Genomic DNA, 26,778 nt, shown 5'->3' with positions numbered 1-26,778 from the left:
GCAGCCTCAAGAATAAATAGACATTCTAGGTGATTCTAATACATTCTGAGATCTGAGGGAAGGAAATGCATGTCCTTTTTGATGGACTGGAGTAACCTATATCCTATGGTGTTAATGCCTTTCCATCAAGGAAGACAGCAAAGAAATGAAGGACAGAAAGAAACATGACCTGAGCATCTCACACTATGATAGAAGAAATGATTTCCTCCCCAATTTGGACACTTGCTTAAGGTCATTTATGGTTAATTCCAGTATATTTTATCCTTTTTTTTAAGAGATGTTCACTAAAAACGTGAACTATTATTCCATACAAAATTCTTTTAATGTGGGTATGATTACAGACATAGTTAATGATCAAAATAGCAAAGGAATGGTTATTTACTTTTCTGATTGAACAAATAAAATTGGAGTTGTTCACACACATACATTCTTTTTTAATATATCCAAGAAGACAAACATTGACAATCAGCTAACAAAAATAAGGACTAATATTAACTAGTGCCATTATAATGGCAGAAGCATATATAAAATACAAGAAGTAACTTTACCTATGACTTTGTTAATGAAATGTCCTCTCTAAGAAGGGCTACAGCTTGGCTACTTGGTTTCTCTGGGGATGGATGTGACATCATGAGTGGTGTTATTCTCCGCTGGTACAGTTACCGGTCCTGTCCCAGTGATCTCAGAGTCAGCAGGGGTAGCCTCTGGACTGGAGCTGGCTCCTGTCTGATTGGGGGTGGTTTCAGTCTCAGAGGCTGAGGTTTCCTGACTGGAGCTGGCATCTGTTGTTTCATCAGGTACAGTGTCAGCTTGAGCAGGCATGGCCTCTTCTTCTGTTTCCAACTCTGTTTCCTGACTTTGAACTTCCTCACTTTCTTCTACCATAGCAGGTGGTAGCTGTAATAAAGTCTGATGAAGAAAAAAAAACAGGGAAAACATTAATGAATCAAAAAAAAAAAAAAGAAAAGAAAACCACCTGGCTTATAAAGTTAGGCTCTTGCATTATCTTTCTAAACATACTGTCACTCTAGAAAGCTCCAAAACACTGAGGGCTGTTTTATATTGCAGAGGTAACAATTCTGATGATAATGGCCTAGGTTTTGCCGATTCCATGGAATATGCTTACACAGATATCAGATAAGAAGATGAGAATATGTATTAAATCTCTGGGGAGAAAAACCAATATCAAAAGCTATTAAATTTTTTCATGAAGGAACTTATTACAAACACTGGAAAAGAGTGGCTGATTAGGACTGACTGGCACACCAGCTCAAGAAAGGGCCGACTTCAATCAAGGAGCGCTGTGAGGGTGAGGAGGATCCACGCCTTGAGACAGGCAGGGGGCGAGCAGCAGGCACAGGGCTTCTGCCCCACTTAACCAGAGCACTGGAGCGGCCCTGAACACCCGGCCGCCCTTTCTGGAGCTAAGGCTTGGCTTCTCTCTTTAGTAATTTTGTTTCTCTTGTTGGAAACTGAAAAAAAAATTAAAGCAGTATTCACAATGGCAGCACAAAATGTGAAATACTTAGCGATAAAACTAACATATGCATGAAGGCTGTAGGCAGAAAGCTGCCAAACACTGATGAGGGGATTCAAAGAAGACCTAAATATAGTGGAGAGGGGCATCATACTCATGGACAGGAAGACTCAATACTGTTACGTTAATTTCTCCCAAATTGATCCTAAGCAATAACACTCAAAAATCCTAATTAAAACCTCAGCATGCTTTTTTCTAGGGATTGAAAGAGATAGGCTGATCCTAAAATGTAAAGAGAAAAGCAAAGGAACTAGAATAGGCCAAAACATTTTGAAAAAGAACAACAAAGCTGAAGGAGTCACATTATTATTATTATCATTTTGGCTGTAAAGTGTGGCATGCAATATCTTAGTTCCCTGACCAGCGATTGAACCTGTGCCCTTGGCAGTGAAAGCGTGGGGTCCTTCCTAACCACCGGACGACCAAGGGAATTTTCAGGACTCACATTATCTAATTTCAATATTTACTATAAAGAAACTCTAAGAAAGATAGTGTAATGGCAAAAGGAAAGATATAAAGATCAACAGAGCAAGACAGAAAGCCCAAAAATAAGACTCTCACATACACAGTCAATGGGTTTTTTTTACTAAGACCACAAGGTAAGATCTTAAAAGTTCTCAACATTAGGAAAAAAAATGTGTAACTTTGTGTGGCAAAGGATATTAACTAGATTTATTGTGGTGATTGTTATGCAATATATAGAATTATCAAATCATTATTTTATACACCTGAAACTAATATAAAATTATGTGTCAATTAGATCTCAATTTGAAAAATTGCTTTTTTAATCTAAAAAAAATAAAAACATAAGTCAGGTCAACAGAGGGAAAAAACAGCCTCTTCAGGAAATGGTGCTGAAACAACTGGATATTCACATGCAAATGAGCAAAATTCAACCATTGCACCAAATAAAAAAATTAACTCACAATGTATCATACTTATTAAAAAAAAAAGCTATAAAACTTCTAGAATGAAACATTGGAATAAAACCATAACTTTGGGTAATGGTAATGCTAAATGCTTTTAGGACATAAAAAGCATGAATCACAAAGAAACAACTTGATACACTGGGACTTGAAAGACACCTAAAAATGAAAAAAAAAAAAGTCACAGACTAGGAAATATTTGTAAAAACAAACATCTGATGAGGAACTTGTAGTCAGATTAAGATTTAAAACTCTCAAAACTCATTAATAATAAAACAACCCAAAAGAGTGAGAGATCTAAACATCCTCACAGAAGATATACAGAAGGCAAATAACCACATGAAAAGATGTCCATCAATAGTTATTAGAGAAACGCCAATTAAAACCACAATGAGACCACTACATACCTACTGGAATGCTAAAATAAAAAAGATCAAGCATAAGTATATGTGAGCACTCACACATTACAGGTGGGAATATAAAATGGTACAATTTTGTAAGACTATAGTAGAAGCTATGGTTTTTCCAGTAGTCATGTACAGATGTGAGAGTTGGACCATGAAGAAGGTTGAGTGCCAAAGAATTGAACTGTGGTGCTACAGAAGACTCTTGAGAGTCCCTTGGATAGCAAGGAGATCAAACCAGTCAATTCTAAAGGAAATCAACCCTGAATGTTCACTGGCAGTTCTGATGCTGAAGCTCCAATACTTTGGCCACCTGATGCGAAGAGCCACTCATTGGAAAAGATCCTGATGCTAGGGAAGACTGAGGGCATGAGGAGAATAGGGTGACAGAGGATGAGATGGTTGCATGGCATCAGTGACTCAATAGACATGAGTTTGAGCAAACTCCAGAAGACAGTGAAGGACAGGGAAGCCTGGCGAGCTGCAGTCTACAGTGTTGCAGAGATGGATACGACTCAGCAACTGACCAACGACAACAACTTTGTAAGACAGGTGGGCAGTTTCTTAAAAAAACGTTGAATACATACTTCCCATACTACCCAACCATTCCACTCCTAGAAATTTACCAAAGAGAGGGTACAAAGACTTGTAGAAGAATGTTCACAGTAGTTTTATTTGTAAGAGTCAATATTGGAGGCAAACCCAAATGTCCATCAATGATGAATGGGTAAACTTAGTACATCTGTATAATGGATTATTCAACAATAAAAGGAAAAGGACTACTGATACATTCTGAAGTACAAATGAATATTAAAATAATGCTGAGCAATAACAGGTAGGGGAAAAAGAGTACATGTTGTTTGAGTCTATTTACATAAACATCTAAAATATGGTGACTAATTATTGTGACAGAAATTAGATCCTCAGTTTCCTGGAGAAGGTGAAATAGGAACTGGTGAGGGATGAGAGGGATTATCCAGGTGTACATGGAAAACTTTGGGGGGGAATAACGTATATGTTCATTATCTCGATTATAGTCATGGGTACATACAAATACCAGAACATATCATACTGTATACTTCAGATATGTGGAATTTATTATATGCCAGATTATATCTATAAAAGATGTTTTTAAAATATGGATGTTATATGAATAGTAATCTACTTTGGTTTAGCTGGTGTCTCACAAGGAATAATCGAGTACTTTAAAGATTTATTTGCCAACAGAGAAGATTCTACAGCAAGAACAATAAGTCAATTCTGAGAAAACTCACCTGATGATAATGATGTGTGGTCTGTATCAAATGCATATACATGTTGTATACAAAGTTTGCCATCTGGGGCATATTCTTTATTATCTGTACTTCATGGGATGGTCTCTCTCCATTCTAGAAGAAGGCCAAAAGAAAGTTAAGTACAATCCCTTATATGTAGAATCTAAAATACAACACATATGAACTTATCTATGAAAGAAACAGACACAGAAAACACACTTGTGGTTGTCAAGGGAGTGGGTGAGGGAGGTATGGACTGGGAGTTTGGGATTAGCAGATGCAAACTATTATATATTGAATGGATAAACAACATACTGTATAGCATAGGGAACTATATTTAATATCCCATGATGAACCATAATGGAAAAAAGTATGAAGAATGTATATATATGTATATCTCAATCACTCTGCTGTACACCACAAACTAACACAACATTTTAATCAACTATACTTCCGTAAAATAAATTTTAAAAAACAGAAAAAGAAAGTTAAGTATATAGTGAAAAACACTGAAAGATAACACTTCAATAGAAGTTCATGTCTCCAACTTATGTATGAACACTGTTAGGGTTTGGAGGACATAAGAACAGTAAGAGGACATTAAGATGTAAAAGTTAGAGTCCAATAAGGATTTCCTTATTATGATAGCTGGTGGTATTATTTTTACATAGAAGATCTAATTCAGTTCCTTAGTGTAAGGAGCACTCTAAACCAGATATCAGATGACCTATGTGGTACTCTCAAACAATAGAGTCACCTGTAAGAAATGCTGCCCCACACAATGAAGAAAGTCTTACCTTTCTACTGGTTGGGAAAGGTTCTGTTGGAATTATATGCAAATGAAGTGGGCGGGCTGTGAGCTGGCTGAAAGCTGGAGTTAGTTCAAAACAGTTTTGGAAGAGGGATACTCTGGCGAAGATATAAAGTCCAAGTCTGGCTCTAGACATGGCGACCACTAAGCGACGGACATCCCTTTGAAAAATAAACAAAATTAATAATTAAAATATATCAAGATTAAAAATATATTTATGCAGCCTTTTATAACATTCTACTAATTATTACTGTTAAGCTGTAGCAATAAAGAGTTAAGTTTTTCAAAAACTTAACAGGATAAACATTAAATTAATCAGTGCTATGTAACTAGTTAACCAAGTAAGAAGTTAATGCTTTATTACCAACTTCTAAGTGTTTTTGAGTGGAGAGAGTAGGGGGGAAATCACAAAATAACCAATGCACTGATTTAAAAGGTTTAAATACAAAGTTACGTGGCAGCCTGGATGGGAGGGGAGTTTGGGGAAGAATGGATACGTGTATATGGATGGCTGAATTCCTCTGCTGTCCACCTGAAACTATCATAACACTGTTAATTGACTATACTCCAATATAAAGTAAGAAGTTAAAAAAAGGTTTAAGTAGCAATAATAGTTCACTTGTTAGTTACCAATTTACTGTGTCACCACCATTAAGTCAATCCAAACCAGCCCTTCCTCTACTTCACTTACCAAATTCCCATGCTCTGTCAAGGTTAATAGGTCAAATTTTACTTCCTGGATAACTCTAATCACACTGCTTTATACTTATTTATAATAATAATAATTACAATACAAACAAATACAATATGATGATATGATACAATAATACCATGTCTTATTCATGCATTTACTCTAGTACCTATGCCCAATCCCTGGTTTATAATAGGTCTCAGTGTTCACATAAATAGAGATAAAAATGCCAAAATGCATGCTTCAGCTACACAGGTAGATGGGTATCTGATGAATGATGGCTGTTTCCTTTATCTTTTAGAAAGAATATGTTCTTAAAACTTTACTGAATTTACCTGAATCAAATGAACTAATTTACAAAACAGAAACAGACTTAGATTATGAACTCATGGTTGGTTCTCTGGGGAAAAGGGTGGTGGGGAGGGATAGACTGGGAGTTTAGGATTGACAAGTATAGACTGCTATATTTAAACAGATAACCAACAAAGATCTACTGTAAAAAGAAAAAAAAAAAGAGTAGCTATGTAAGCCTGATTTCACTTCATTATTTCACATTAGTTACAATTTTTTTTGTAAGAAAATATAGTTTTAGTTTCCAATATGGAGGACAGTTTGTTTTCCTAAGATGTTATTAGATGGCTATTTAAATTTGTGAGTATTCTACAAAAGAGAAGATATTTACGAATAATAACAAAATCTGGTATAAGCATCCCTAATACCTGAAAGAAAGTGTTAAAGAGTGTTATAGGGACCAAATGTTACAAAGATCATATAATAACCAGACAGAGAATTGGTAAGTGAAATATTTATCAAATGGCTTTTCTTTGTCTCTGCATAATGTGAGATATTTGGGGAATATCTCTAATTCAGTCTCATTTTCTGTTGTGTTTTATGGCCTTGATAAGGATCTAGTTTCCCTTATCAGAAGGAACTGTACAACATCAGTATATAATAGCAGTTATGTTGGGGGGTGTACAATCCCTATACCCCACCAACCCAAAAGAAGAGAAGTTCATTTAGGTGGAAGGAGAAAGCATACCCTTTTACAGTAGTTCTGATGAACTTCTACATTTGTGACACACTGGATTCTTGAAGGAAATGTTTTCTTTAGGTTACTGCAAGTCAAATTATTTTTCACTTCCTCCACCTTCCTTAGAGGCCCGAGGGGTCATGCCATAGGTGGATGGTTCCAAAACTAGTAACTAGAGGTACAATGCTAGAAATACTCAGCATGAGCTCTCAGATAAGTATTAAAACTTTATTCAGTTCTTTTCTTCTCTTCTCATCCAGAAGGCTCCGTCTCTAGGCGGAGCATAGCCACAGCGCTACTGCAGTGACAACAAACCTGTTCCTCTGAGGAACTCTTCCTTCTAGTCCCCTGTACTGCAGAGCACTTGAGTGGCTCTACTAAGCTCATCTCCACTGTACAGACTAAAATCTTCTGCAGAATCAAATGTAGGTATTTCCCAAAGACAGATTTAATGTCTCCCCCACTGGATTCTAAGCTTCATGGGGGCAGAGATAATGAATGCTAGATTTACCACTATATATCAAGAACCTAGCCTACTGCCAAATAATAGAAGGGTCTGAGAATATCTGTTAAATGAATGATCAAACACCACAAACATAACAAACTACCAGGCAAAAAAAGTACAGGGTGGCAGCATGAAGAGATAGGGTTCCTTGGAGCTGTATCTTGAAACTAGGGCAAAGGGAACTACTACCTTCTTTCATGATCTCCAGAGGATGGCTGGGGGCAGTTTCACTGACTTGCTCTGAAAAGAGTCACAAGCATTTCTATTTGTAGCTGGGCTATTCAAGTCAGTAGGGACAAGAACAATGAATGCTGGAAAAGGGACCAGAAATGTCTTACTAGTCTAGCTTCTGAACAGCTCCACAGTGTCCTAAAGCAGGTCTCTGGAACCAAAGCTGAATGGTGTGGCTCCTACACAATCACCTGCTTAGTCTATCCTGGATGGGTAAAAGAAATATGGCAGGCACTTGGGAAAACTGCTTAGGAGTCTCTTAAGTCACTAGACAGAGTTACCACGAGACCCAGCAATTCTACTCCTAGGTCTACAACCAAGAGAAAGGAAAACATACTTTCTCACAATAACTTGTACATGCATGTTCACAGCAGTCCAAACAGTCACAAAGTGGAAACCACCCTGGTGTCCATCAACTGATGAATGGGTAAACAGAAAGTAAAATATTCACAAACAAAATGTTATTTAGCAATTAAAAGGAATGAAGTACTGACACATGCTACAACATGGATGAATCCTGAACACGTTATGTTAAGTAACATCATTTACATGAAGTGTCCAGAACAGGCAAATCTATAGGCAAAGTGGAACAGTGGTTGCCAAGGACTTGAGGGGAAGAGGAAGGGAATAACTGCTGACAGGTATAGGGTCTCTTGCTATTTTAGAAAATGTTCTAAAATTGTGAATATAGTTGTATAACTCTATGAATATACTAAAAAATCATTGACCTGTACACTTAAAATACAGTTTATTTGTACACAAAAAGTCATTGAATCATACACTTAAAAATACAGTTTATTTACACACTGGATTTTACAGCATATGTATTATATCTCAATAAAGATGCTACTAAAAAGAAAAATATGGAAGATGGAAGATTTCCTTGGTATCTTGAAATTTGAAAGACAAAATATTTCACTGCTTCTTAGAAAAACAAAGACATGAAAGATTGCATCTACAAATCAAAAAATTCTATGAGGAGCTTGATAAAATTCTCACTAAGATACATAAACTATCTGGATAGTTGAATTACAGGTAATTGGTAAACTAAGTTTTTCCCCCCTCTGTGCTTTAATAAAACTACCATCACTATCACCAGCAGCCACCAAAGAAGCTGAACTTCCAAAACAAAAGTTTGGCAAATATAAAGAAGATAAATTTATTTGGATAAAGAAAAGCTGGATATGTGAGATGATAATGAAATCAGGTTCTTTTTTAAGTCCTCATTTATAAGCATTTTATTATCATCATCTTTCTCTTTATTTAGTTGAGTTTTCAGAAAAGTCAGGTAAAGAACAGCGTAGAAATAAAGTCATGGGAATGTGACAAAGACAAAAGAACTACAGAGTAAGAGGAAAGGTGGGGAGAGGAGGAAGCAGTATTCTCGTATTCATACTGTGAGCATGGATAAGATATTTTAATTAGGTAAATCATAATGATGCCCTATTTAGCAGCAGCTATAAATTTCAATGTGGAAATGGAACTGCTTTTTAGAAAAGTTAGTCTCTAAAAACACGTTTGACACTTAAGTAAAAATAAACTGCATTTTAGAATGCTATAGTCTTGAAATTACTTCTTGAAACATTACATCTTTGTTTACTCCTACATAAACGTTATTGGCTTAGTGGAACCTGATCACTCTGGGTTAAATACCAAATAGATCTTGACTTAATGACAACATTAAGAGAGCATGCAGAATTTTCTTTTTATATCCACTAAGTAAAATAATAAAATGAACTCTCCTAACAGTTTTGCTAGTAAGTCATATGAGATGAAGGTTTATATAAAACTAAATGGCTGCCTTGTAATAAGGAGATATTATTCCCACAAAATCTCTAGCACATAAATACATCACAATAAATGATAAAAATAGGTTACTGTTTGTTTTGACAATTCTTAATCCTGAGAGAACAAATGGTTCCTTTATCCTCTCTAACACTAAGCTAAAAGACTGTGTCGGGTAAAGTCAGAAATCCCGTGCAATGAAAAATTTACTTAAGAGACTTTTTACCACTTTACCTCCTTGAATTTCTTACATTAAATTTCAAACAGATATAGGATACATATATATACACATATATGTGTGTGTTTATAACATTTTATGATCAAATGCTATCTCTGAATGTTCCTAAAGAGAAAAAAAGTTAAAATGACTAAAATATTTAAGATTCAAAAAATTGAGAAGCAATGGCAATGATTACACAAAGAATATGATACCGTTACATTCCAACAAAAAGCACCAAAAGTTGCTATAACAATTAACTATACTCTAAACCTGAAAACCACTTAGATATGAAAGCTCAAAATTGAAGCAGATAGTGAGATTCAACACTATTAAGAAAATGCTTCCTTGCATACCTCAGATGGCCCACTGCCCTGGTTCGTACTAGAGACAGAAGAATGTAGTCGTTCTGTTGACCTTGAAATCTGTCAACAGTTGTCACCTGGGAGGAAAAAAAGGGGAATGTGGTATATTTTCGAAAGCAAAAACTCTTGAGAGATCATTAAAATGATATGCTAGAAATAAAAATCTTATCCTTAAAATAATCAATCCCAAAAGAACATAACTATATAGTTGGAACTGAAAGAACAAGTAAATGAACCCTATGAAATAAACCATGGTAACCAGATGAGGCTATGTCCCTATGTTACTCACACTTACAGCACTCATCTTTAACTCTGTGGATAACGAAGTAACTATCTGTGGTATTAATAGTCTTCCCTCTACTAGGCTACTCAGCCCATGAAACCAGGGACCATCTTTGTTAATCATATACCTAGTGTCCTTTTTACCTTCTTGATACAAGAGAGAGTACCTTTCCTTATGAAGTTTTTTTGTTATTTATAAGTAAAAGGACAGATAGAGATTCTTATATTTCTAAACTTTTTATATTTCAAAGTTATTCGTTTCTCATTTTCACTCTCTATATCCCTTATGGAAAGTTCCACAATGTCTGTTCCTCCCCATTCCTTTTGTCTCCATCTCTTTGATTTTGTTTACCTTTCTGCTAGTTCTCATTTTATCTCTTCCTGGGTTCTTCAATTTCTTTGTTTTGTAGCCTTCCCTTACAGAAGTGGCTACTTCATTAAGCATTTTAAAATTCATACCCAAATATGCATTCAAAATTTCCATCTGTTCTAGGCCAACATGCTTTCTGGAGTACGTTACCTTATCAATTAGTGTGTTCTGAAGCTCTTTCCCTCATTTATACATTAAGCTTGTGCTAGTTTCCCTTCCCTCTCTATTTCACCACTGATTAAGTGGGTTTCTTAGATGAGTTATGTATTAACAAAGAAGATAGGCTGGGGTGAGCAGAACTGTTTCCTAAAGGCTCAGTGATTTTCACAACAGATGGTCCTCTCTTTCACTGCTACTACAGAGACAGTCTTTTCTTCCCCCAGATATTGTTCACCTGTAGTTTCCTTTGAACAAATCTGGGACCTGAAAGGCTTCTGCTCACCCCAATACCCACATCCACTGTTGGGTAGGAATGTGGCTCTTAGACTTCAAAGTATGCCACTCACTTTCAGAAAGTGTGTTTTTGCTGTCACTTTCAAGACTGATCCCCTAAATTCTCTTCTCCCTACATTTTCTTCTTGATCTTAGTCGTATGTCATCTCACTAAAGGTGTAATTTGTTTTCTCCCACTCCCATTTTCCTCTTACTTGTGGATGATTTCCAAGGAAAGATGAAAAAGCTTTATACAGCTATGTTCACAACCAAAGTCCTAATTTCCTCATTATTAATACTATATTTATGTTTTGTTATTCTAATTTTTCAAACTTTTACTGATAAAATCAAGGATCTTCATTTTTATTTGATATCACTATCATGTCACATAAAAAACAAAAAAAGTAATAAAAAAACCCCTAGGGTCTGAATATACTTGATTTTCCTTTAACCCCAAGAAAAACACTTTCCTATGTGTGTATACACGCACACAGAGACACACACACTAAGAAGCAGTGTGAATTATACCTTTGTAAAACAAGATAAAAAATGCTACAATTTCTATTTCTATTGTAAAGGAAATATATAATTAGATATCATTTACCAACAAAAAGTTTTAGAAACAGTTATTTCTGGCTACTATCAATAAAAATCTTCACTGTGAAAGGTGAGACAGACATTCACAGTAAATCAATAACACTGTCAGAAGTGTCACAGCATAACTTACAGAGTTCTTTTTATTTCATTTCCTCACATATTTTAAAAGGAGATAGCAAAGTAGAACAATATAACTCAAAATAAATATAAATCTTTCTATCTTGCCAACAACATGAATAAGAGAACATATTATAAAATTACCTTATTGGGTCTTCCAATCAATGGATTGCTTCCGCATCGTCTGTTGATGATGTCACGAATAAGATGTTTTTGCCCATTATACGTTGTCAGAATGCTGATCTTGTCAGCAGGGTAGCCGAGTAAGCACATGTACATAAAAAGTGCCACTACGTATTCTGCCTCTCCAAGATTCTGTAATGAAAACATCAATCAGATTGTGCATTTGTTTCCCTTTATAGAGAAAAATCAGGGCTTTCCAGGCTAGTGGTAAGGAATCTGCTTGACAATACAGGAGGCCTAAGAGGTGCGTGTTTGATCCCTGGGCTGGGAAGATCGCCTGGAGGGGGGCCGGGCAACCCACGCCGGTAATCTTGCCTGAAGAATCCCCTGGACAGAGGAGCCTGGCAGTCCAGAGTATCATAAAGAGCTGGACATGACTGAAGTGACTTAAGTATGCAGCATGTGCAGAGAAAACAGTTAACTAGGACAATTTGCTCATTTATCACACCTCAAGAAGTGACAAGTTACTATCTTGGACAAGTGAATACCTCTCATAAAACTGAGCAATTAACTAACCCTAAATTAACAATGATACATGAAAATAGCATAATGTGGTAATTATCTGTCCGAATTTCTATATGTATGTCTTGTTTTTAAAAAACAAAGTGGGATACTATAGATACACTTTGAAATCTGATTTTTTCACTAGTATAGCATAATTCTCCTTGTCAGTAAACCAAGTTATAATATTATTCTTGGTGGCTATTCAGTATTATATGGAATAGGTAAAAGTGTAATTAATCCCTATTGGTAACATTTAGGTTGTTTTTCTTTTCAAAAATAATTTGCAGTAAAAGATGTGATGAACATTTTACCATATAAGTCTTTGCAAGTTTGTCTATTTTTTAAAGCATAAATTCATAGAAGTAACAATATTGCTTTTAATAAGTACTAACAATATGTCCACCAAATAACTTTCCTACTAGTATTGCATGAGTATAGAATTTCCCAAACCTAACCCAACAGAGGTGAAAATATGATCCAGTGATTTATACTCGCGATAACATGTATCTTTGTGAACTGTACATTATTGTCCTTATTGTATTTTTCTATTGGCTGTTAATTCTTGCCTGTTAAATGATGAAAATAAACTCTGTTCTCAAATCAGTATTTTTCTTTATGATTTTGGATTTTGTAAGCTTAAAAAACCTTTCTAATCCCAATATTATATATTCATCAATACTTTCTTCTTTCTAGTATGTTTACTGTTTCTTTTCTTTGGTATATATATCTTTAATCCATTTGAAATAGGAAAGTGTGTGCTGTCTCTGAGGTGGAAACCTAACTTTCCTTTATTCAGTGGCTGGCTAAATGGTTCAGTAATACTAATTCAGATAGTAGGTAAGCCAGGAAAATACAAAATGAACTTAAAAGTTTCTTGTCTTTTCTTACCTGATAAAAGTAAGGATTAGGCTCAGATTCTCCAACTCCCTGAAAATCTTCAACATTAATGAGCTGGAAGTCATAGAGCAAGCCAGCATTGGCTGTACTAAACTCCGGCAAGAGCTGCACGTGGGGTAGGTTTCCTAGATTCTTGTATCGCCAGTTGTAGAGGTTGCACAAGCTTTCAAAGACAAATCCCCCCCGAAAAGGAAAAGTTAGCAGTGTATGTTCCCTTTTAATATACCTAAGGGGGTTTCTAAGGAACTGGGTTCTCCCTGTTAATTTTCATATTACCTACTTCGTGCTCATTGTTTTAGCAATAATGCTTTTGCAACCTTTGGTCTCCCTCCCTACCATCAAGCAAATCAGGAGACTGATGATATTACAGAAATGATAACTTTATCATGTTCCCTAAGGTAAATGCTATCTTTATTCCTTAAATAAGAAAATCAAGGAAGAGTCTGTACAGTGAAAAAAAACTACAAGTAACTCTATGAGAGGGAACCTATATGAATAAGAATTAGTGTGTTCTTTTCTTATTCATCTCTAGATTTAGATTTCAAAATGATATTAATCATATATCTTTTGGGGGCATGAAGAAAAAGGAGGTAACAATGAAAGGAAGCCCTTAGTTTATAAGTCACTTAAATTAATCTCAATGAATAAAATGAAGGAACTCATTTGTTCAGTTCACAACCCATGCTGAAAGCAATAAAGGTATTTTCCAATTTGTAGATGTGTATCCAGGCAAGTTCCTAGATAGCAGAGAGTTCTTAAGAGTCTATACAGAAGATGCTATCAAATAGTTGGATCATGGAACTGATGTCCTTAAACAGGAGTAGGATCCCTAGTATCCAGTCCCCTGCTCCCGTCTCCCACTGCCCAGTCTCCTTTACCTTGCTCTGGCCCTCCCCTGGGCATCGAGGTCCACAGTAGGAACTCCAACCCTGACAAAGCGAGTGAAGAGGGACTGCTCCATGTTTGAATACTTCTGAAAGGCCATGTTCTTAATGACTGGAGGTAACTGGTGATGATCACCGATCATAATCCAACGTTTTAGTCGGCTAAAACCATCCTGAGGATTCTAGGAATAAAAAGTGGGGAAATGGCAACATACTCTATAATGTATTACCCTGTTAATCTCCAATTCATGGCACAAGAGTCTTGCTATTCACATGATGGCTTTAACAGGTTACTAATTCTTGCCATTCACCAGTTTCACAGAGAAGAATCTGGCAAATTTATAGAATGACTTGTATGGGTACCACTGGCTGACAGTGTGTGAGAAAGGCTGGAGGGACTGAGAAGGCAGGCATGGACTCACCCTACACAGGGTAACCCAAAGAGGTCTGGGATGCTTAGGTCCTAATCAGGCAAAGGGCGCACAGAAAGAAACAGATGCCCAAGCAGGGAAATGGAAAGATGTCAAATTGTATCACAATTACAGGCAGCAGAAATTACACCTTCTTTAATTTCCTACTCTACATGTCTCCTTATTTTTTGAAACATATTTTGATAAAATAAAAATACCAGATAATTTGGCTTTATAAAACAACTTTTGAAACCCAATTATCTATAAATTAGAGGAGCCTCTGTTCTTCAATCCAGAATTCCACATTTTTTTTTTATGCTTCCATAGTAAAGACTATTATACAATAAGAAAACATTCTTAAACATCATCATTGAACTAAAAAATTTCAGGCATAAAATGAAAAATAATGTACCCAGGGATCAAAAATAATTCCAGAAACAACTCTAAAAGAAATGAAAAAAGAGCTCATCTTCCCCCCAGACTGCATAAAAATGTAATTTTCTTGAGAAAAACCACTGTCTTTTCAAAACTAAGAGACAAACTATGAATTTTTAAATAGTACTCCCAAATAATACAAACTACTCAATAACCAGGGAATAAAGGAAGTTACATGCTTAAAACAGAATACTGAACATAATGAAGTTTAGGAGAATACATAATCATAGCAATTAGCACCCCCAAACTCTAGTTTTCTGACTCCACCCTCCAGAATCCTTAAACCTCTACTTTGTCTCAATTTCAGTATCTTACCTGTAGAAGAAGAGGTATAAAAGTTTCTATCTCCAGAATCTGAGCAGCTTCCTCCATTAAAATGTTGTCATACTGAGAAATGGAGAAAAAGAAAGCTTGTGAAACAGTTTGAAACCCAAACAGCTACCACCATGACTGTAATAAGCATCCAAAACTCTCTCAAATAATTCAGATAAAAATAACAGACAAATTATTCAAACAGAAGGTTTATGATCTTCTTTCCCACCGTGCCTGAACCCTAGTTTCCAGGAATGTTAGGCACTGCACATCTATAAAATAATGAAAAATCAAGTCTTGCTCCAACCGAAGGAAATTGCATTCTTTGTGAATCTTCTATCTGCCCAATTTCTTCTAGATTTATTCTCATCAGGTTTTATCTTTCCCTTCCTCTTCTAATTCTGATTGCTATTTATAGTATGATATCCTATTCCTCGTAAAATTCCTTCTTTGAGACTCTTACTAAGCACAAAGTAGAGTTCTTTTGTTTTCTTTTTTCAAAGTTTTCTCCCCTGATTTTTTTTCAAGGAAGTGGAAGGTAGGGGGAGTATATTTACTCTTAATGCTTAATTAACTTTTTTCTTTTAAGCTAATTGTTTATGTATCCTCTAGTTTCTGCACTGGAGAAGGAAATGGCAACCCACTCCAGTATTCTTGCTTGGAGAATCCCAGGGACAGAGGAGCCTGGTGGGCTGCCGTCTATGGGGTCGTGCAGAGTCGGACATGACTGAAGCAACTTAGCAGCAGCAGTTTCTGTGCTACTCATTTTTACCAAAATATGCTTGTATTTATTCAAGTCTGGTAGCTGGGTTTCTATTGGACATGATGAAATTTAAGGTTCAATTCTGTACTGTTTTCTACTGAAATTACCTTAAGTTTTAGGCATGTGGATGGGTATCTTCTCTAACTCTATCTGATGCTAAATTTCCCTATTACAATGATTAGTCAGGTCATCCTGGTGGGAACCTAGGACGAAGGGTTCAAAGAGCCATATTTTCTCAGAAGTTCCCACGTGGGGTCTCAAGGTGCTAAACACAATATGGAGAACAGAATGGGAAAAGCTCAAAGATGACAGCTTAAAGAGACTCCTTCCTGAGAAACAACTCTGAAAATCTAATGTGATTAAAATATATCTATAGCTCCTGTTAAAAAGGAGATTTTAATTGCAAAGCAAAATTATGCCACAACTATACTGGATGTATTAAGGAAGGAAAAAGAGTACACAAAAGTGCTTGCATGTCTCCTTGGAGACAGCACAGAATCAAAAGACAGGGCCTAAAATGGAAATTTAGCATTTTTTATTGATATAAATGAAAAGGACACAGGAAATATGAAAAGAGTTGAAAGACTAGATAATTGGGGAGTGGGGAGTAATGTGAAGGGATACCCTGAGCACTCACGGTAACTATCTTACTAGCACAATGTAAGAAAATGATTAATGAAAATATGATAAGCTACGAGTAATGTTTTGTAGTTTATGCACGTGAACAGCCGCAAGAAAGCATAAAATGCTCAGTTTAGATTGTATCATTTCCCTGTGTTGTTAAAACTAACATGATTTAACAGCAAATCCAAAGTATATTTTATGTGTCAGCCCAAAGCAAGAACAAAATATTTAGGTGAAAACTTTTCACTAATTTGCAAAAGGTAAGTTCACACCACTAGGTTAAGTTCACACTACCTTTTAATAAATTATCATATTTGTCCTACATTATAGCTGAGGAAACTTTAATCCAAGATCTCAACAATTCTATCACCTTGAATTTATTTAGCACTTATCTTCCAGTGACCTCATAACACTTAAAAAATGTCAGCTATTTTCATCAACAACAAATGTTTTACTAACTTTGAATTCAAACCAGTACATGAAACACTAATAACATCAGATAAACCAGTTGGAGGGAAGTTAAATGATTTGCATTAAGATCAGAGATTAGTCAGTACCACTAGCAAAGTCACAAAGTGTCTGCAAACTCAAATTTACTGGTCAATTATTACATTACATTTCAGCTGAGTAACAAGTAACAGGCTGTCTTTACCTTTTGGCTCTCCAGTCCTTATCCTGAGATGGAGTCATTTAAATATTTTATTTGACAGTCTAAATTAAAGTATATTCCATATCCTCACACAGAACGCTTTTCATTTACTGAATGAACAAATAACTGCAGTGGATGTGTGCTTAAAAGGTAAATAAGGCAAGCATACAGATTTCTAATAGGTGAAAAATACTGTCAAATGTTTTTATAAAGTTTTTAGTTCTGTTTGGAGATTCTTTTAACACAGTGAAAGTAAATTAATTTACCTTAGAAAGTATTAGAAGTTATTTAGACAGTCATATGGCTATAATGTTACTTAAAACACATATTAATACATCTAATAACTAAATTTAGAAAAATTATTTATTTGAGTTTACTAATCATATAAACATGGGAGATTATTATCACTTTAAAGCCATTTTAAAGTAATTATAAATGCAAACCTCAGTAAGAAGCAAACATTCAAGGGAAAGGGCTTAGTATTAAGGAGAGAAGAGACAAGAGAGGAACTAACAGCTGCACAGATGAATTAAGGAACTAAAATATAAGTCTTTACCTTGAAACCTAACTTGACTAAATCATGTCGTTTTAGGGCAGCATGAGTACAGGTCATAGCAATGATTTTGGCTTCTTTCACCAAAAGGTATTTAGATCTGTCTAGTCCACTTCGAAGCAGTTCAGAGGCTCTGAATTCCTATGGCAGTGGGGAAACAATGAGATACTTGTTTTAGGAAAATCATGCATACATTCAATAACCCAGTTTATGAGACTTTATCTGCAAGCTTAATATAAATATCTCGGTGGTGCCAGTGTAAAGAACCTGCCTGACAATGCAGGTAAGACGTGAGATGTTTGATCCCTGGGTTGGGAAGAGCCCCTGGAGGAGGACATGGCAACCCACTCCAGTATTCTTGCCTGGAGAACCCCATGGACAGAGGAGCCTAGTGGGCTGCAGTCCTTAGGCTTACAGAGTCAGACACAACTTAGCAGCAGCAGCATAAACTAAGCCTATCATCCAACTCGATGAACGTGAGTTTGAGCAAACTCTGGGAGTTGGTGAAGGACAGGGAAGCCTGGCGTGCTGCAGTCCCTGGGGTCGCAAAGAGTCGGACACAACTGAGTGACTGAACTGAACTGATAGAACAACAATTCTGTCCACGATTAATCAGTTACTAATTAAGTTCAAATAATAACTGATATTAAAGCTACAATTTGGACTGTTTTTTTTATATAAGGTAAAATATTTACTGTGTCAACAAGAATACTGCATATCGATCACCCTTGTACCTCCAGGAAAATAGACACTATGTCAAGCATTCATAATGAAAGGAATTTATTGCAAGGAACCCGTTTATGCAGGTCATGGAGAAGTAGAAAAGCCAACCAACGAATGGTGACATAACCCAGAGATTGGCAACAGCAGAATATTATGACCATCCGTAGGCTAGGAAGGATAAAAAGGAAGAAGTGTTACCTAAGTCCAGAAACTGAGGTATCAATATAAAGCTGGAACAGCAGTGGACCAGGTCAGCAGAAACTGGAGTCATGTAAGGGATGAAACCCCAGGCAGAGAGAGCTGGTGGTGAAAAATCCTGGCTTCCTTCTTTCCTCTATTTTTGCCACATTTCTCATTGGCTAAACCCAGCCAGAAGTCAGCTGACATGAGAGGCTGCGAAATCAAGACTCCAAGGACCAGTCCCAGCCCAGACCATGGCAGAGGATCCCAGAGCAGAGTAGGGGAATCAACAATAGATGGATGTAAGGAGTAAACGAGCCATGCAGAGTACCTAATATCAAGTTTTATCAAGTCTGAACATTATGTCATACTTATGTCAGACTTTTAAACATTTGTTTTGGTTTATTTATTTTTAAATAATTAAAGCATCACAGGCACAGGTGGAGGTACCCTGTATTTCCTTCTTCCTACTGTCTCCCTGGACAGCTATTATTATAAATTATATGCTTTTATCCTTTTATATTCTATTTATGTAATCATAAGCATACCACAACACTGTTTTGCAGGTTTTACAATTTTATTTATCATTATCATATTACATATATACTACATATGTGTATACATTATATATTTATTATTCTGTACCGACCATTCATCCATTTCTACCCACCTACTCACACCATGCGTCAGTGTTTACTGAATACTTACTATCTGCCAGATATTGTTGTAGGAAGTAGGGATAAAATCATATCTAAAAGGTACAAAGACTTTTAAAAAGAGACGATCTTTGCCCTTTTAATCTGAAGTAATCCTAAACCTTCTGAGAGGAACGTGAGTCTGAAATGTGGTCCTTCTGCACTATTGCTGTAGTCTTCCAGGGATGTTTCCAATAAGGAATGAGAAAACTAGAAAGCATCCCAGGGGCCCTGGGTTCCAAACATTCTTCTCTGTCCCCTGTGTATAGTCGTGATTCTTATTTCACCTTAATAATCAGGAACATCTTGGATAACACAGCAACCTCACTTTTTGCCCACAAGTCAAAGGCATAAAGAATTTAGAATGGCCAAATTCTAAATGAAGGAGCTATTGTTAAATCTCCTAAAGAAAGCATTCCTTTCTTAAATACTAAGACTTTCACACCAGAAAAAAAAAATGGCGATTCAATTCGTATCATAATTTTTACTTATTTCTTCAACTAGAACAATACATGCTTCCAATAATTCCACTTAAAAGTAATAATCTTGTTTGCTAGATTTGAATATTCTACTTACTTAAAAAAAAAAAAAAAACCAGCTAAGCTTAAAGCCTTTAAAAGAAATTAAGAACTTGAGAATCCTTACCTCAAGCTGAGTAAAGATTTTCTTAATATGCCTGAAACATCCTTCAGCAATTTCCATGTCTTCTTCATAAGATCGGCCTTTAAAAATGGGTTGTGGGGCATTTGCAAAGTACTCATGAAACGGGAAGAAAGTGGAGACTTCAGTAATATCTGGCATCGTGTTACTTTTATTTTTCACTTTGCTGATATACTCTTCCCAACGAGACATTACCTGTAAGAAAAAGAGACTTGAGGTTAAATCGGTCAGCCCTTATGTTTTAGATGAACTTCCCTGGTGGTTCAGTGGGAGAGAATCTGCCTGCCAATGCAGGAGATTTGGACTGATCCCTAAGTCGGGAGGATCCCTTGGAGAAGGAAATGACAACCCACTCCAGTATTCTTGCCTGGAAAATCCCACGGACAGAGGAGCCTGGCAGGCTACCGTCCATTGGGTTGCAAAGAGTTGGTGTCCAAACGACTGAGTGACTAAACAACAACATTTTAAATAATAAAATAAAAAATGCATCTAGTTTGGTCTTCTCTGGTGGTCCAGTAGGAAAAGGAAAAGAAAAGCAATCTTTCACCCAACCAGACTGTTTCTTACCCAAGTCACTGACAAACTGCTCTTCTTTTATAAAAGTAAACTTTAAGACTGTAGGGTAAAAAATCCTTAAATAAAACATGTACAGATGGGAAAGAACCCTAGAATTATCTCATGGGACTTTTTATCTCAGATGTTTCAGATTTCCCATGCATATTCAAAACAGTTTATGACCGATGATCCAAAAAGCCCTCTCTGAACAAAGAAATTCCTTATTTTTTCACTATCTCAGTTTCTTTCCATATATGGTTAAGTCCAGCTCTAGTAGCTTTTTAATCAATTTAGCACTTGTCAATCCTTCTCTGAGACCTTCAAAATTTTTTGAATTCTCTTTAGTATACATATAAAAAACTTCTGGTTAAGCTGATTATGTATTTGAAAGCTAATTTTATGACTTTTTGGATATAGATAGTTTAAATATATGCTGGAGTAAATGTTAAATGACCCTACTCAGTTTCTACTTAATTTTTGTAATTCAGTTTTTCTGTTATAACTTCAGTGTTTCTCAAACTGTGGTCCTCAGGCAGAATATCTGAGCAGCTAAATAAAAATGTAGATTCCTGGATATCATGTCATATTAAAAGAAAGTCTCTGGGGACAGAGCTTGAGAATTTTCCTTTTCAACAATTTTCCTAATGTGATTATTGTGTGTTGAAAATTGTTGATGTATACTGTGAGGCCTCCAGTTCATATTTTTCAAATTTATTACTTAGGCCTCAATAATTTATATGTTATTTCTACTACTATTAAAAGTAGTTTTCACTAAGAGCCTGGTGACTTTTATCTTGTGACAAACATGCACTTAAGCATGATCATTACTCCATTATTCAAAGTTCTTAAGAGTCTAAAACGAAGATAACTTTGCAACATCAAGCATATGTCCCATGTTTCATAAGGAACCATGAAATACACTCATTTTGAATGGACTCAACTGGTTTATCAGTTTATAATGAGCATAAACTTTTTTTCATATACATTTAAAAATTTCAACACTGATTTATACCTAAAATATATAAGTAGCATTAGTACAAAGAGAACAAATAGAGTTATACAAAAATCTTCATTATTTGATGTTCAATCCATTTAAAATTACTAGTAAACCAAGTAAGTATTAAAATCTTATTTTTATTCATTTTATTTGGCTGTCTATTTCTCATTAATTTTCACACCCCCAAAATTAACTCTAAAAAAAGCAAAAACATACCTCTAAATTGAAGTCAAAGAATTTTTAACTTAAACTCCTTACTTTGAAATCAATTCTATAACAAAATGTATTTTTGGAAATTTAACCAGAAAATATGCTTTTCTTTATTCCTTGATTAATACGCCTATTAAAAGTAAGTTAAAAAACTGCATCTGTTACCACTGGGTAGCTAGACTATTTAGTTATATTTCTACAGTAATGAAAAAAAATGAAAAAATAAAAAAGAGAGACTAGAAACTTTGTCAGTAACAAAAAAGGAGAAGAAAAAAATTTAAAAGTAGCAACACTGGCCTTTCACTGAATGAGTCATCAAGTAAAGTTATTTAGCAAAGAAAATTGAAGACAATAGGAGACAAAACATTTAACATCCACAAATATAACTCTGGCAACAGTATATATTTTAATCTACTCAAAAAAATAATTTTCAAGAAAGAATTTCCAGAACCCATCCCAGTTTCTAAATAAAGAGTATATTCCAATAAAGTATGATTTAAATATCTTTAATCTCTTATACCTGATACAAGAAGAAATAGCCCGCAGTTTCACAAGTGTATGAAGCATCTCCTGGAACCCCTAGACTCTTCTGCAATCGTTTGACTTCTTCTAAAAGTTCTATTCTTCGAGCTAGGACATAATTAACTCTTCCATACCTAAAAATTTCGATTAAGCAAAAAAGCAAAATTATATTATGACGAGACTTTCAAGGAAACTGTCAGCAAAATATTTAAGAAAATCATAACAGAAATAATAAATGAGCAAAGAAAATAAAAGGTAGAAAACATCGTTTATATTTACTAAGTAGCGTTGGTATAAAATAACTCAAGTGGTAGGTCTTTAGTTATTTTATGCCAAAGTTACTTAAAATCTACTGATGGATCAAGGATGATGTGCAAATGTGTTGGTGGTCTGTGAGAAAGGAAAATTAACTATATTACTAAACACCTTTAGTTCAGCTATCTTTTCTTTTTTCTTCATAAAAAGACTGTCACAAAGAAGAAAACACTATAGTAGATTCAAGTGCTAGTTCATTTCGTAACAAACCAGAATATAGTTTACAAACTGGCTACTCTGAATATCACTATCATAAAAGTAGGTTAGCTCTAAAACTTCTGAAATGTAATTTCAAAATTTATTTGCTTATTCTTTGGCATTGAACACAGCTTGGCATCTGGACAAAATAGGTTCATAAATATTTGCTGAATGTGTAAGAAAACTGAAATTTGGAGAGTACCTGACCCAAAGACAGGTAGTTAAGAAAAAAAAAGTGGAACCAGAACTAGATCCCAAAGCCTGTGCAAATTCTTTCTACCATAACAAAGTGCCTGCTACGATTCCTCACCACCAAAAAAAAAAAAAAAAAAGCAGCAGCAGTATACAATGGAATCCTATGTAACATTTGCTCAAGCATTCTGTAAATCTAAAACTATACTGAAAAGTCTAAACTAATTTTAAAAAGGGAAAGCAATGTACAGGAATACTTTATTTTATTGGGCTTCACTTTACTGTACTTTGCAGATACTGTATTTTTTACAAATTGAAGGTTTGTGGCAACACTGCATTTAACAAGTCTATCACTGTCATTTTTTTCCAACAGCATTTGCTGTCTGTATCAAATTTTGGAGATTCTTGAACTATTTCACACATTTTCAGTATTATTATATTTGTTATCTGTGTTCTGTGATCTCTGATATTATCATTGTAACCACTTTGGGGTGCCACAAATCATACCCATGTAAGATGGCAAACTTAACTGATGAATGAGCATGTTCTGACTACGTGTTCTGCCCCATCAACTGGTTATTCCCCCATCTTTTTAATTATGACAAAGAGAAAAATGAAATAATTGCACAATCAAATAAGCACACACATTACTAATAAGGCCTGGAGCTTGACTTACCCATCAGAAAGCAAAAAGAGTTTTTCCTCAAGAAAATTGGTAGCACCAGAAATCACTTTAAAAATTCTACTTCTTTTCTATTATAATATTCTCTAAAAACTATAAATTATGCTGCAATACACTTATAATTACTGTACTTAGCACTTCATCAGCCTGTATACATTCACTGAAATCTGAATTAGCAGATTTTTAGAGTTGAGTCCACTTGTGTAAGTTAGGTTTAACAAGAAGAAATACCCATGGGAAGAATTCAGAAGCATTACCAGCTGTTCAAAAATTAAGAATCCAGAGCCCCAAGTAACTTAATGTGTGTTGATCTTGCCCTTTGACTTTTTAGAAGCTAAAAAATATTTGGTGAGTTCTTTAATATAAGAACTCAAAATAAATGCAATGTGGTAATTTAATACTCTTTTAGTTCTTTTGATGTCTATAATCAATTTAGTAATGATTACAAAAGTAATGTTCAATAGCCAAAGGCTGTATTAATTACGTACAGCTGTTAATTATGTCTATGTCAGAAATCAAGCTTTAAAAACTAGTTTAATTATAAATAAAACAAGCTGTTTTTTATACAGCAACTTTGAAGGAAAAATCAAGATACTAAAAGCAGAAGAAATCTGACTTGTAAAATTTAGTCACTTTATGTCACATTAACATAAAGTCCAGCTAAACTGGCAATAAATTCCTGAAATAATACTTACAACCCCAAAGCTTATACTATCACTACTCCAGTTGCATTTTGTTAAGTGAATCTACCTAATAGATGCCCAGATTATATGAAATTAAATGTTTAGATGAAATGTAAAACGGAATTGTGTAAAGTTGTATAGTTTGGGTTTGGCAATGTTGACTTCAGTAAACTAAAGCAAATGGAAATCTGCAATTTAAAAAAGATGAACAAGATAACTCTTTTCACTGAAATAACCATATGTTTGAGGGGGAAAATGACATAAACATGTAGAACTGGAGCAGAGAGAGATCATGACCGGACTTTGGGGTCAACCTAGAATACCTATGTTGCTGCTGCTAAGTCGCTTCAATAGTGTCTGACTCTGTGTGACCCCATAGAGGGCAGCCCACCAAGCTCCCCCGTCCCTCGGACTCTCCAGGCAAGAACACTGGAGTGGGCTGCCAGTTCCTTCTCCGATGCATGAAAGTGAAAAGTGAAAGTGAAGTGCTCAGTCATGTCCGACTCCTAGCGACCCCATGGACTGCAGCCCACCAGGCTCCTCCGTCCTATTAGGTTACGCTAAAACCCTTCAGAGTTCAGTTGGGTTATTCACCGCTCTCTTTCCTGTTGTTTTTTTCTTTATTAAAGAAAAAGAGGAGAAGGTTAAAAATTCTTCATATACTGTTTCAAAACTCATCCCCATTTGCTCACCTGCTGAAATCTTTCTCGGTCTCCAGCTCTTCTTCTCCATGACCAAGACGCAGGAGGTGGCGCTCGTCAATGTCTAAAGCCATGATTTTCTCAAACAACTGGTTCAGGGCCTGGAGAATAAAAAAAAGAATGAGTTTTAAAGAATCAGTAGGCTCCTTTAAAAGTAACAAAAACTAACAATCACAAGGGTAGAAATGAATGAATATTGTACAGTCAGATAAGAATCAAAGTCTAAACACAGAAGGAGACATATTAGGCCATTTATAATTTAAACAAAATAGTGTTTTTATTGATTTGTGATAATGCAATATATGTATGTGTAGTTAAATAATAACTGGAAATCATAAAAAGTCATCTATCTATTACATCTCTGATAATTTGTGAAAAGAGAAGGCTTTGGCTCGGTTTCTATTTCCCTCAAGTAGTAATAATTCCTAAAATAACTAACAATCACATCAAATTTCACTTTACTCAACAAAATTTCTATGAGTTGCAGAAAACTGGAAGGGTTTTGTGGTTAGAGAGGGCCTCCCAGGAGGTGTGTTGATAGAAGGCATCAAGAGGACCACAGAGAGGAAACCAAAGTACAACACTCAAATCTTAGGCTGAGAGTCTAAATTAGCTCTTGACACAACAGGGAGCAGAGCACTATTTGCAAACTGTTCTGATGAAAGACATACCCATGAAATGTTCATCTTTGGGGCTTCCTGAAATCCTAGTACTTATTATCTGAACATCTGTAGTCACAAGGTTTTGTAGAAAGGCAAACGTTTCATTGCATGTAAAGAAATACTAATAAAAATGACATTTAAAGATTAGCCCCCACTCAAATATTTCTCTGAATTTACCACTAGTCTAACCCTGACCATGAAGTCAATATCCAGTCTTGTAAACATCCAAGCTATAAAGTATACAGCTATCTTTTACTACCAAAATTCTAGCAATTAGAGCTCAGAAACTGATGAGATAAACAAAATTATCCAAAAAAATAATTCACACTATCCAAACTCTTAATATTCTCCATCTAAAATTTGAGATACAATAGATCAGACCACATGGCATTAGTCACTATTTAAACCTTCTCTATCTAAACTTATGAGCCACATAGATTTAGAGGGCAAAAAATACTCGCACATGGCAATCTCAGAAAAAATTGTAAGATTTCATCATAAATTAAAGCGATGTTGGAGAATGGCTTGAATCACATATTCAAACCAAGATCTGGTATACAAACTCTGAAAAATAAACAATTTGCATTAAAGAGGATGATTTGATTATCAAAGGATCAAGGATGTCTTTGGCTACTTTTGCAAAATAACATCATCTCTAAAACAGTGCTACATAAGTCAGTCATAAGTAGAGGATACTACAGAAAGTCATTTTCCAGTTATGACAAAATTTGTTTAAAAAAAAAACAGTATGTTAAAACAACACATGGATAATATCTTACTCATTCTAAGAAGTTGAAAATAGGTAAAACTATTACAGACTAAATTTCATTAAACAGAAGAAAGAAAAAGTCATAGTTTGCTTCTTTTATCAAGATAAAGCCTGATTACACTCTCCCCTGCACAATTTTAGTATACCATGGCAGTAACTTACAAACACTAAAGATAAGAAAACAGAGGGAATGAATTGGATGGACAGTTAATAGTTTTAAAATTCTGGGATTAAAAGTTGATGAAT

At 35.2% G+C, this 26,778-nt stretch overlaps 1 protein-coding gene across 1 annotated transcript in view; it reads right to left on the bottom strand.

Moving 5' to 3' along the window:
* Positions 1 to 235: 235 nt before the first annotated feature.
* AQR (aquarius intron-binding spliceosomal factor) overlaps positions 236 to 26,778 on the bottom strand; it is a 78,644-nt gene continuing 52,101 nt past the window's right edge. The window contains exons 24-35 of the mRNA XM_043919380.1: positions 25,093 to 25,202; positions 22,329 to 22,464; positions 20,032 to 20,241; positions 17,792 to 17,929; positions 15,203 to 15,274; positions 14,037 to 14,224; positions 13,150 to 13,321; positions 11,719 to 11,889; positions 9,768 to 9,853; positions 4,939 to 5,113; positions 4,142 to 4,255; positions 236 to 909 (exon numbers count right to left, since the gene is read on the bottom strand). Of these exons, the coding sequence (XP_043775315.1) occupies positions 598 to 909; positions 4,142 to 4,255; positions 4,939 to 5,113; positions 9,768 to 9,853; positions 11,719 to 11,889; positions 13,150 to 13,321; positions 14,037 to 14,224; positions 15,203 to 15,274; positions 17,792 to 17,929; positions 20,032 to 20,241; positions 22,329 to 22,464; positions 25,093 to 25,202 (1,884 nt within the window). The 3' untranslated portion in view covers positions 236 to 597. The remainder of the gene's footprint in view (positions 910 to 4,141; positions 4,256 to 4,938; positions 5,114 to 9,767; positions 9,854 to 11,718; positions 11,890 to 13,149; positions 13,322 to 14,036; positions 14,225 to 15,202; positions 15,275 to 17,791; positions 17,930 to 20,031; positions 20,242 to 22,328; positions 22,465 to 25,092; positions 25,203 to 26,778) is intronic.

The sequence above is a fragment of the Cervus elaphus genome, chromosome 12 (assembly GCF_910594005.1).
Source record: "Cervus elaphus chromosome 12, mCerEla1.1, whole genome shotgun sequence".
In the NCBI taxonomy this organism is placed as follows: Eukaryota; Metazoa; Chordata; class Mammalia; order Artiodactyla; family Cervidae; genus Cervus; species Cervus elaphus.
Note: the sequence above shows the minus strand (reverse complement) of the source record. Positions and strands in the feature narration are given on the sequence as shown.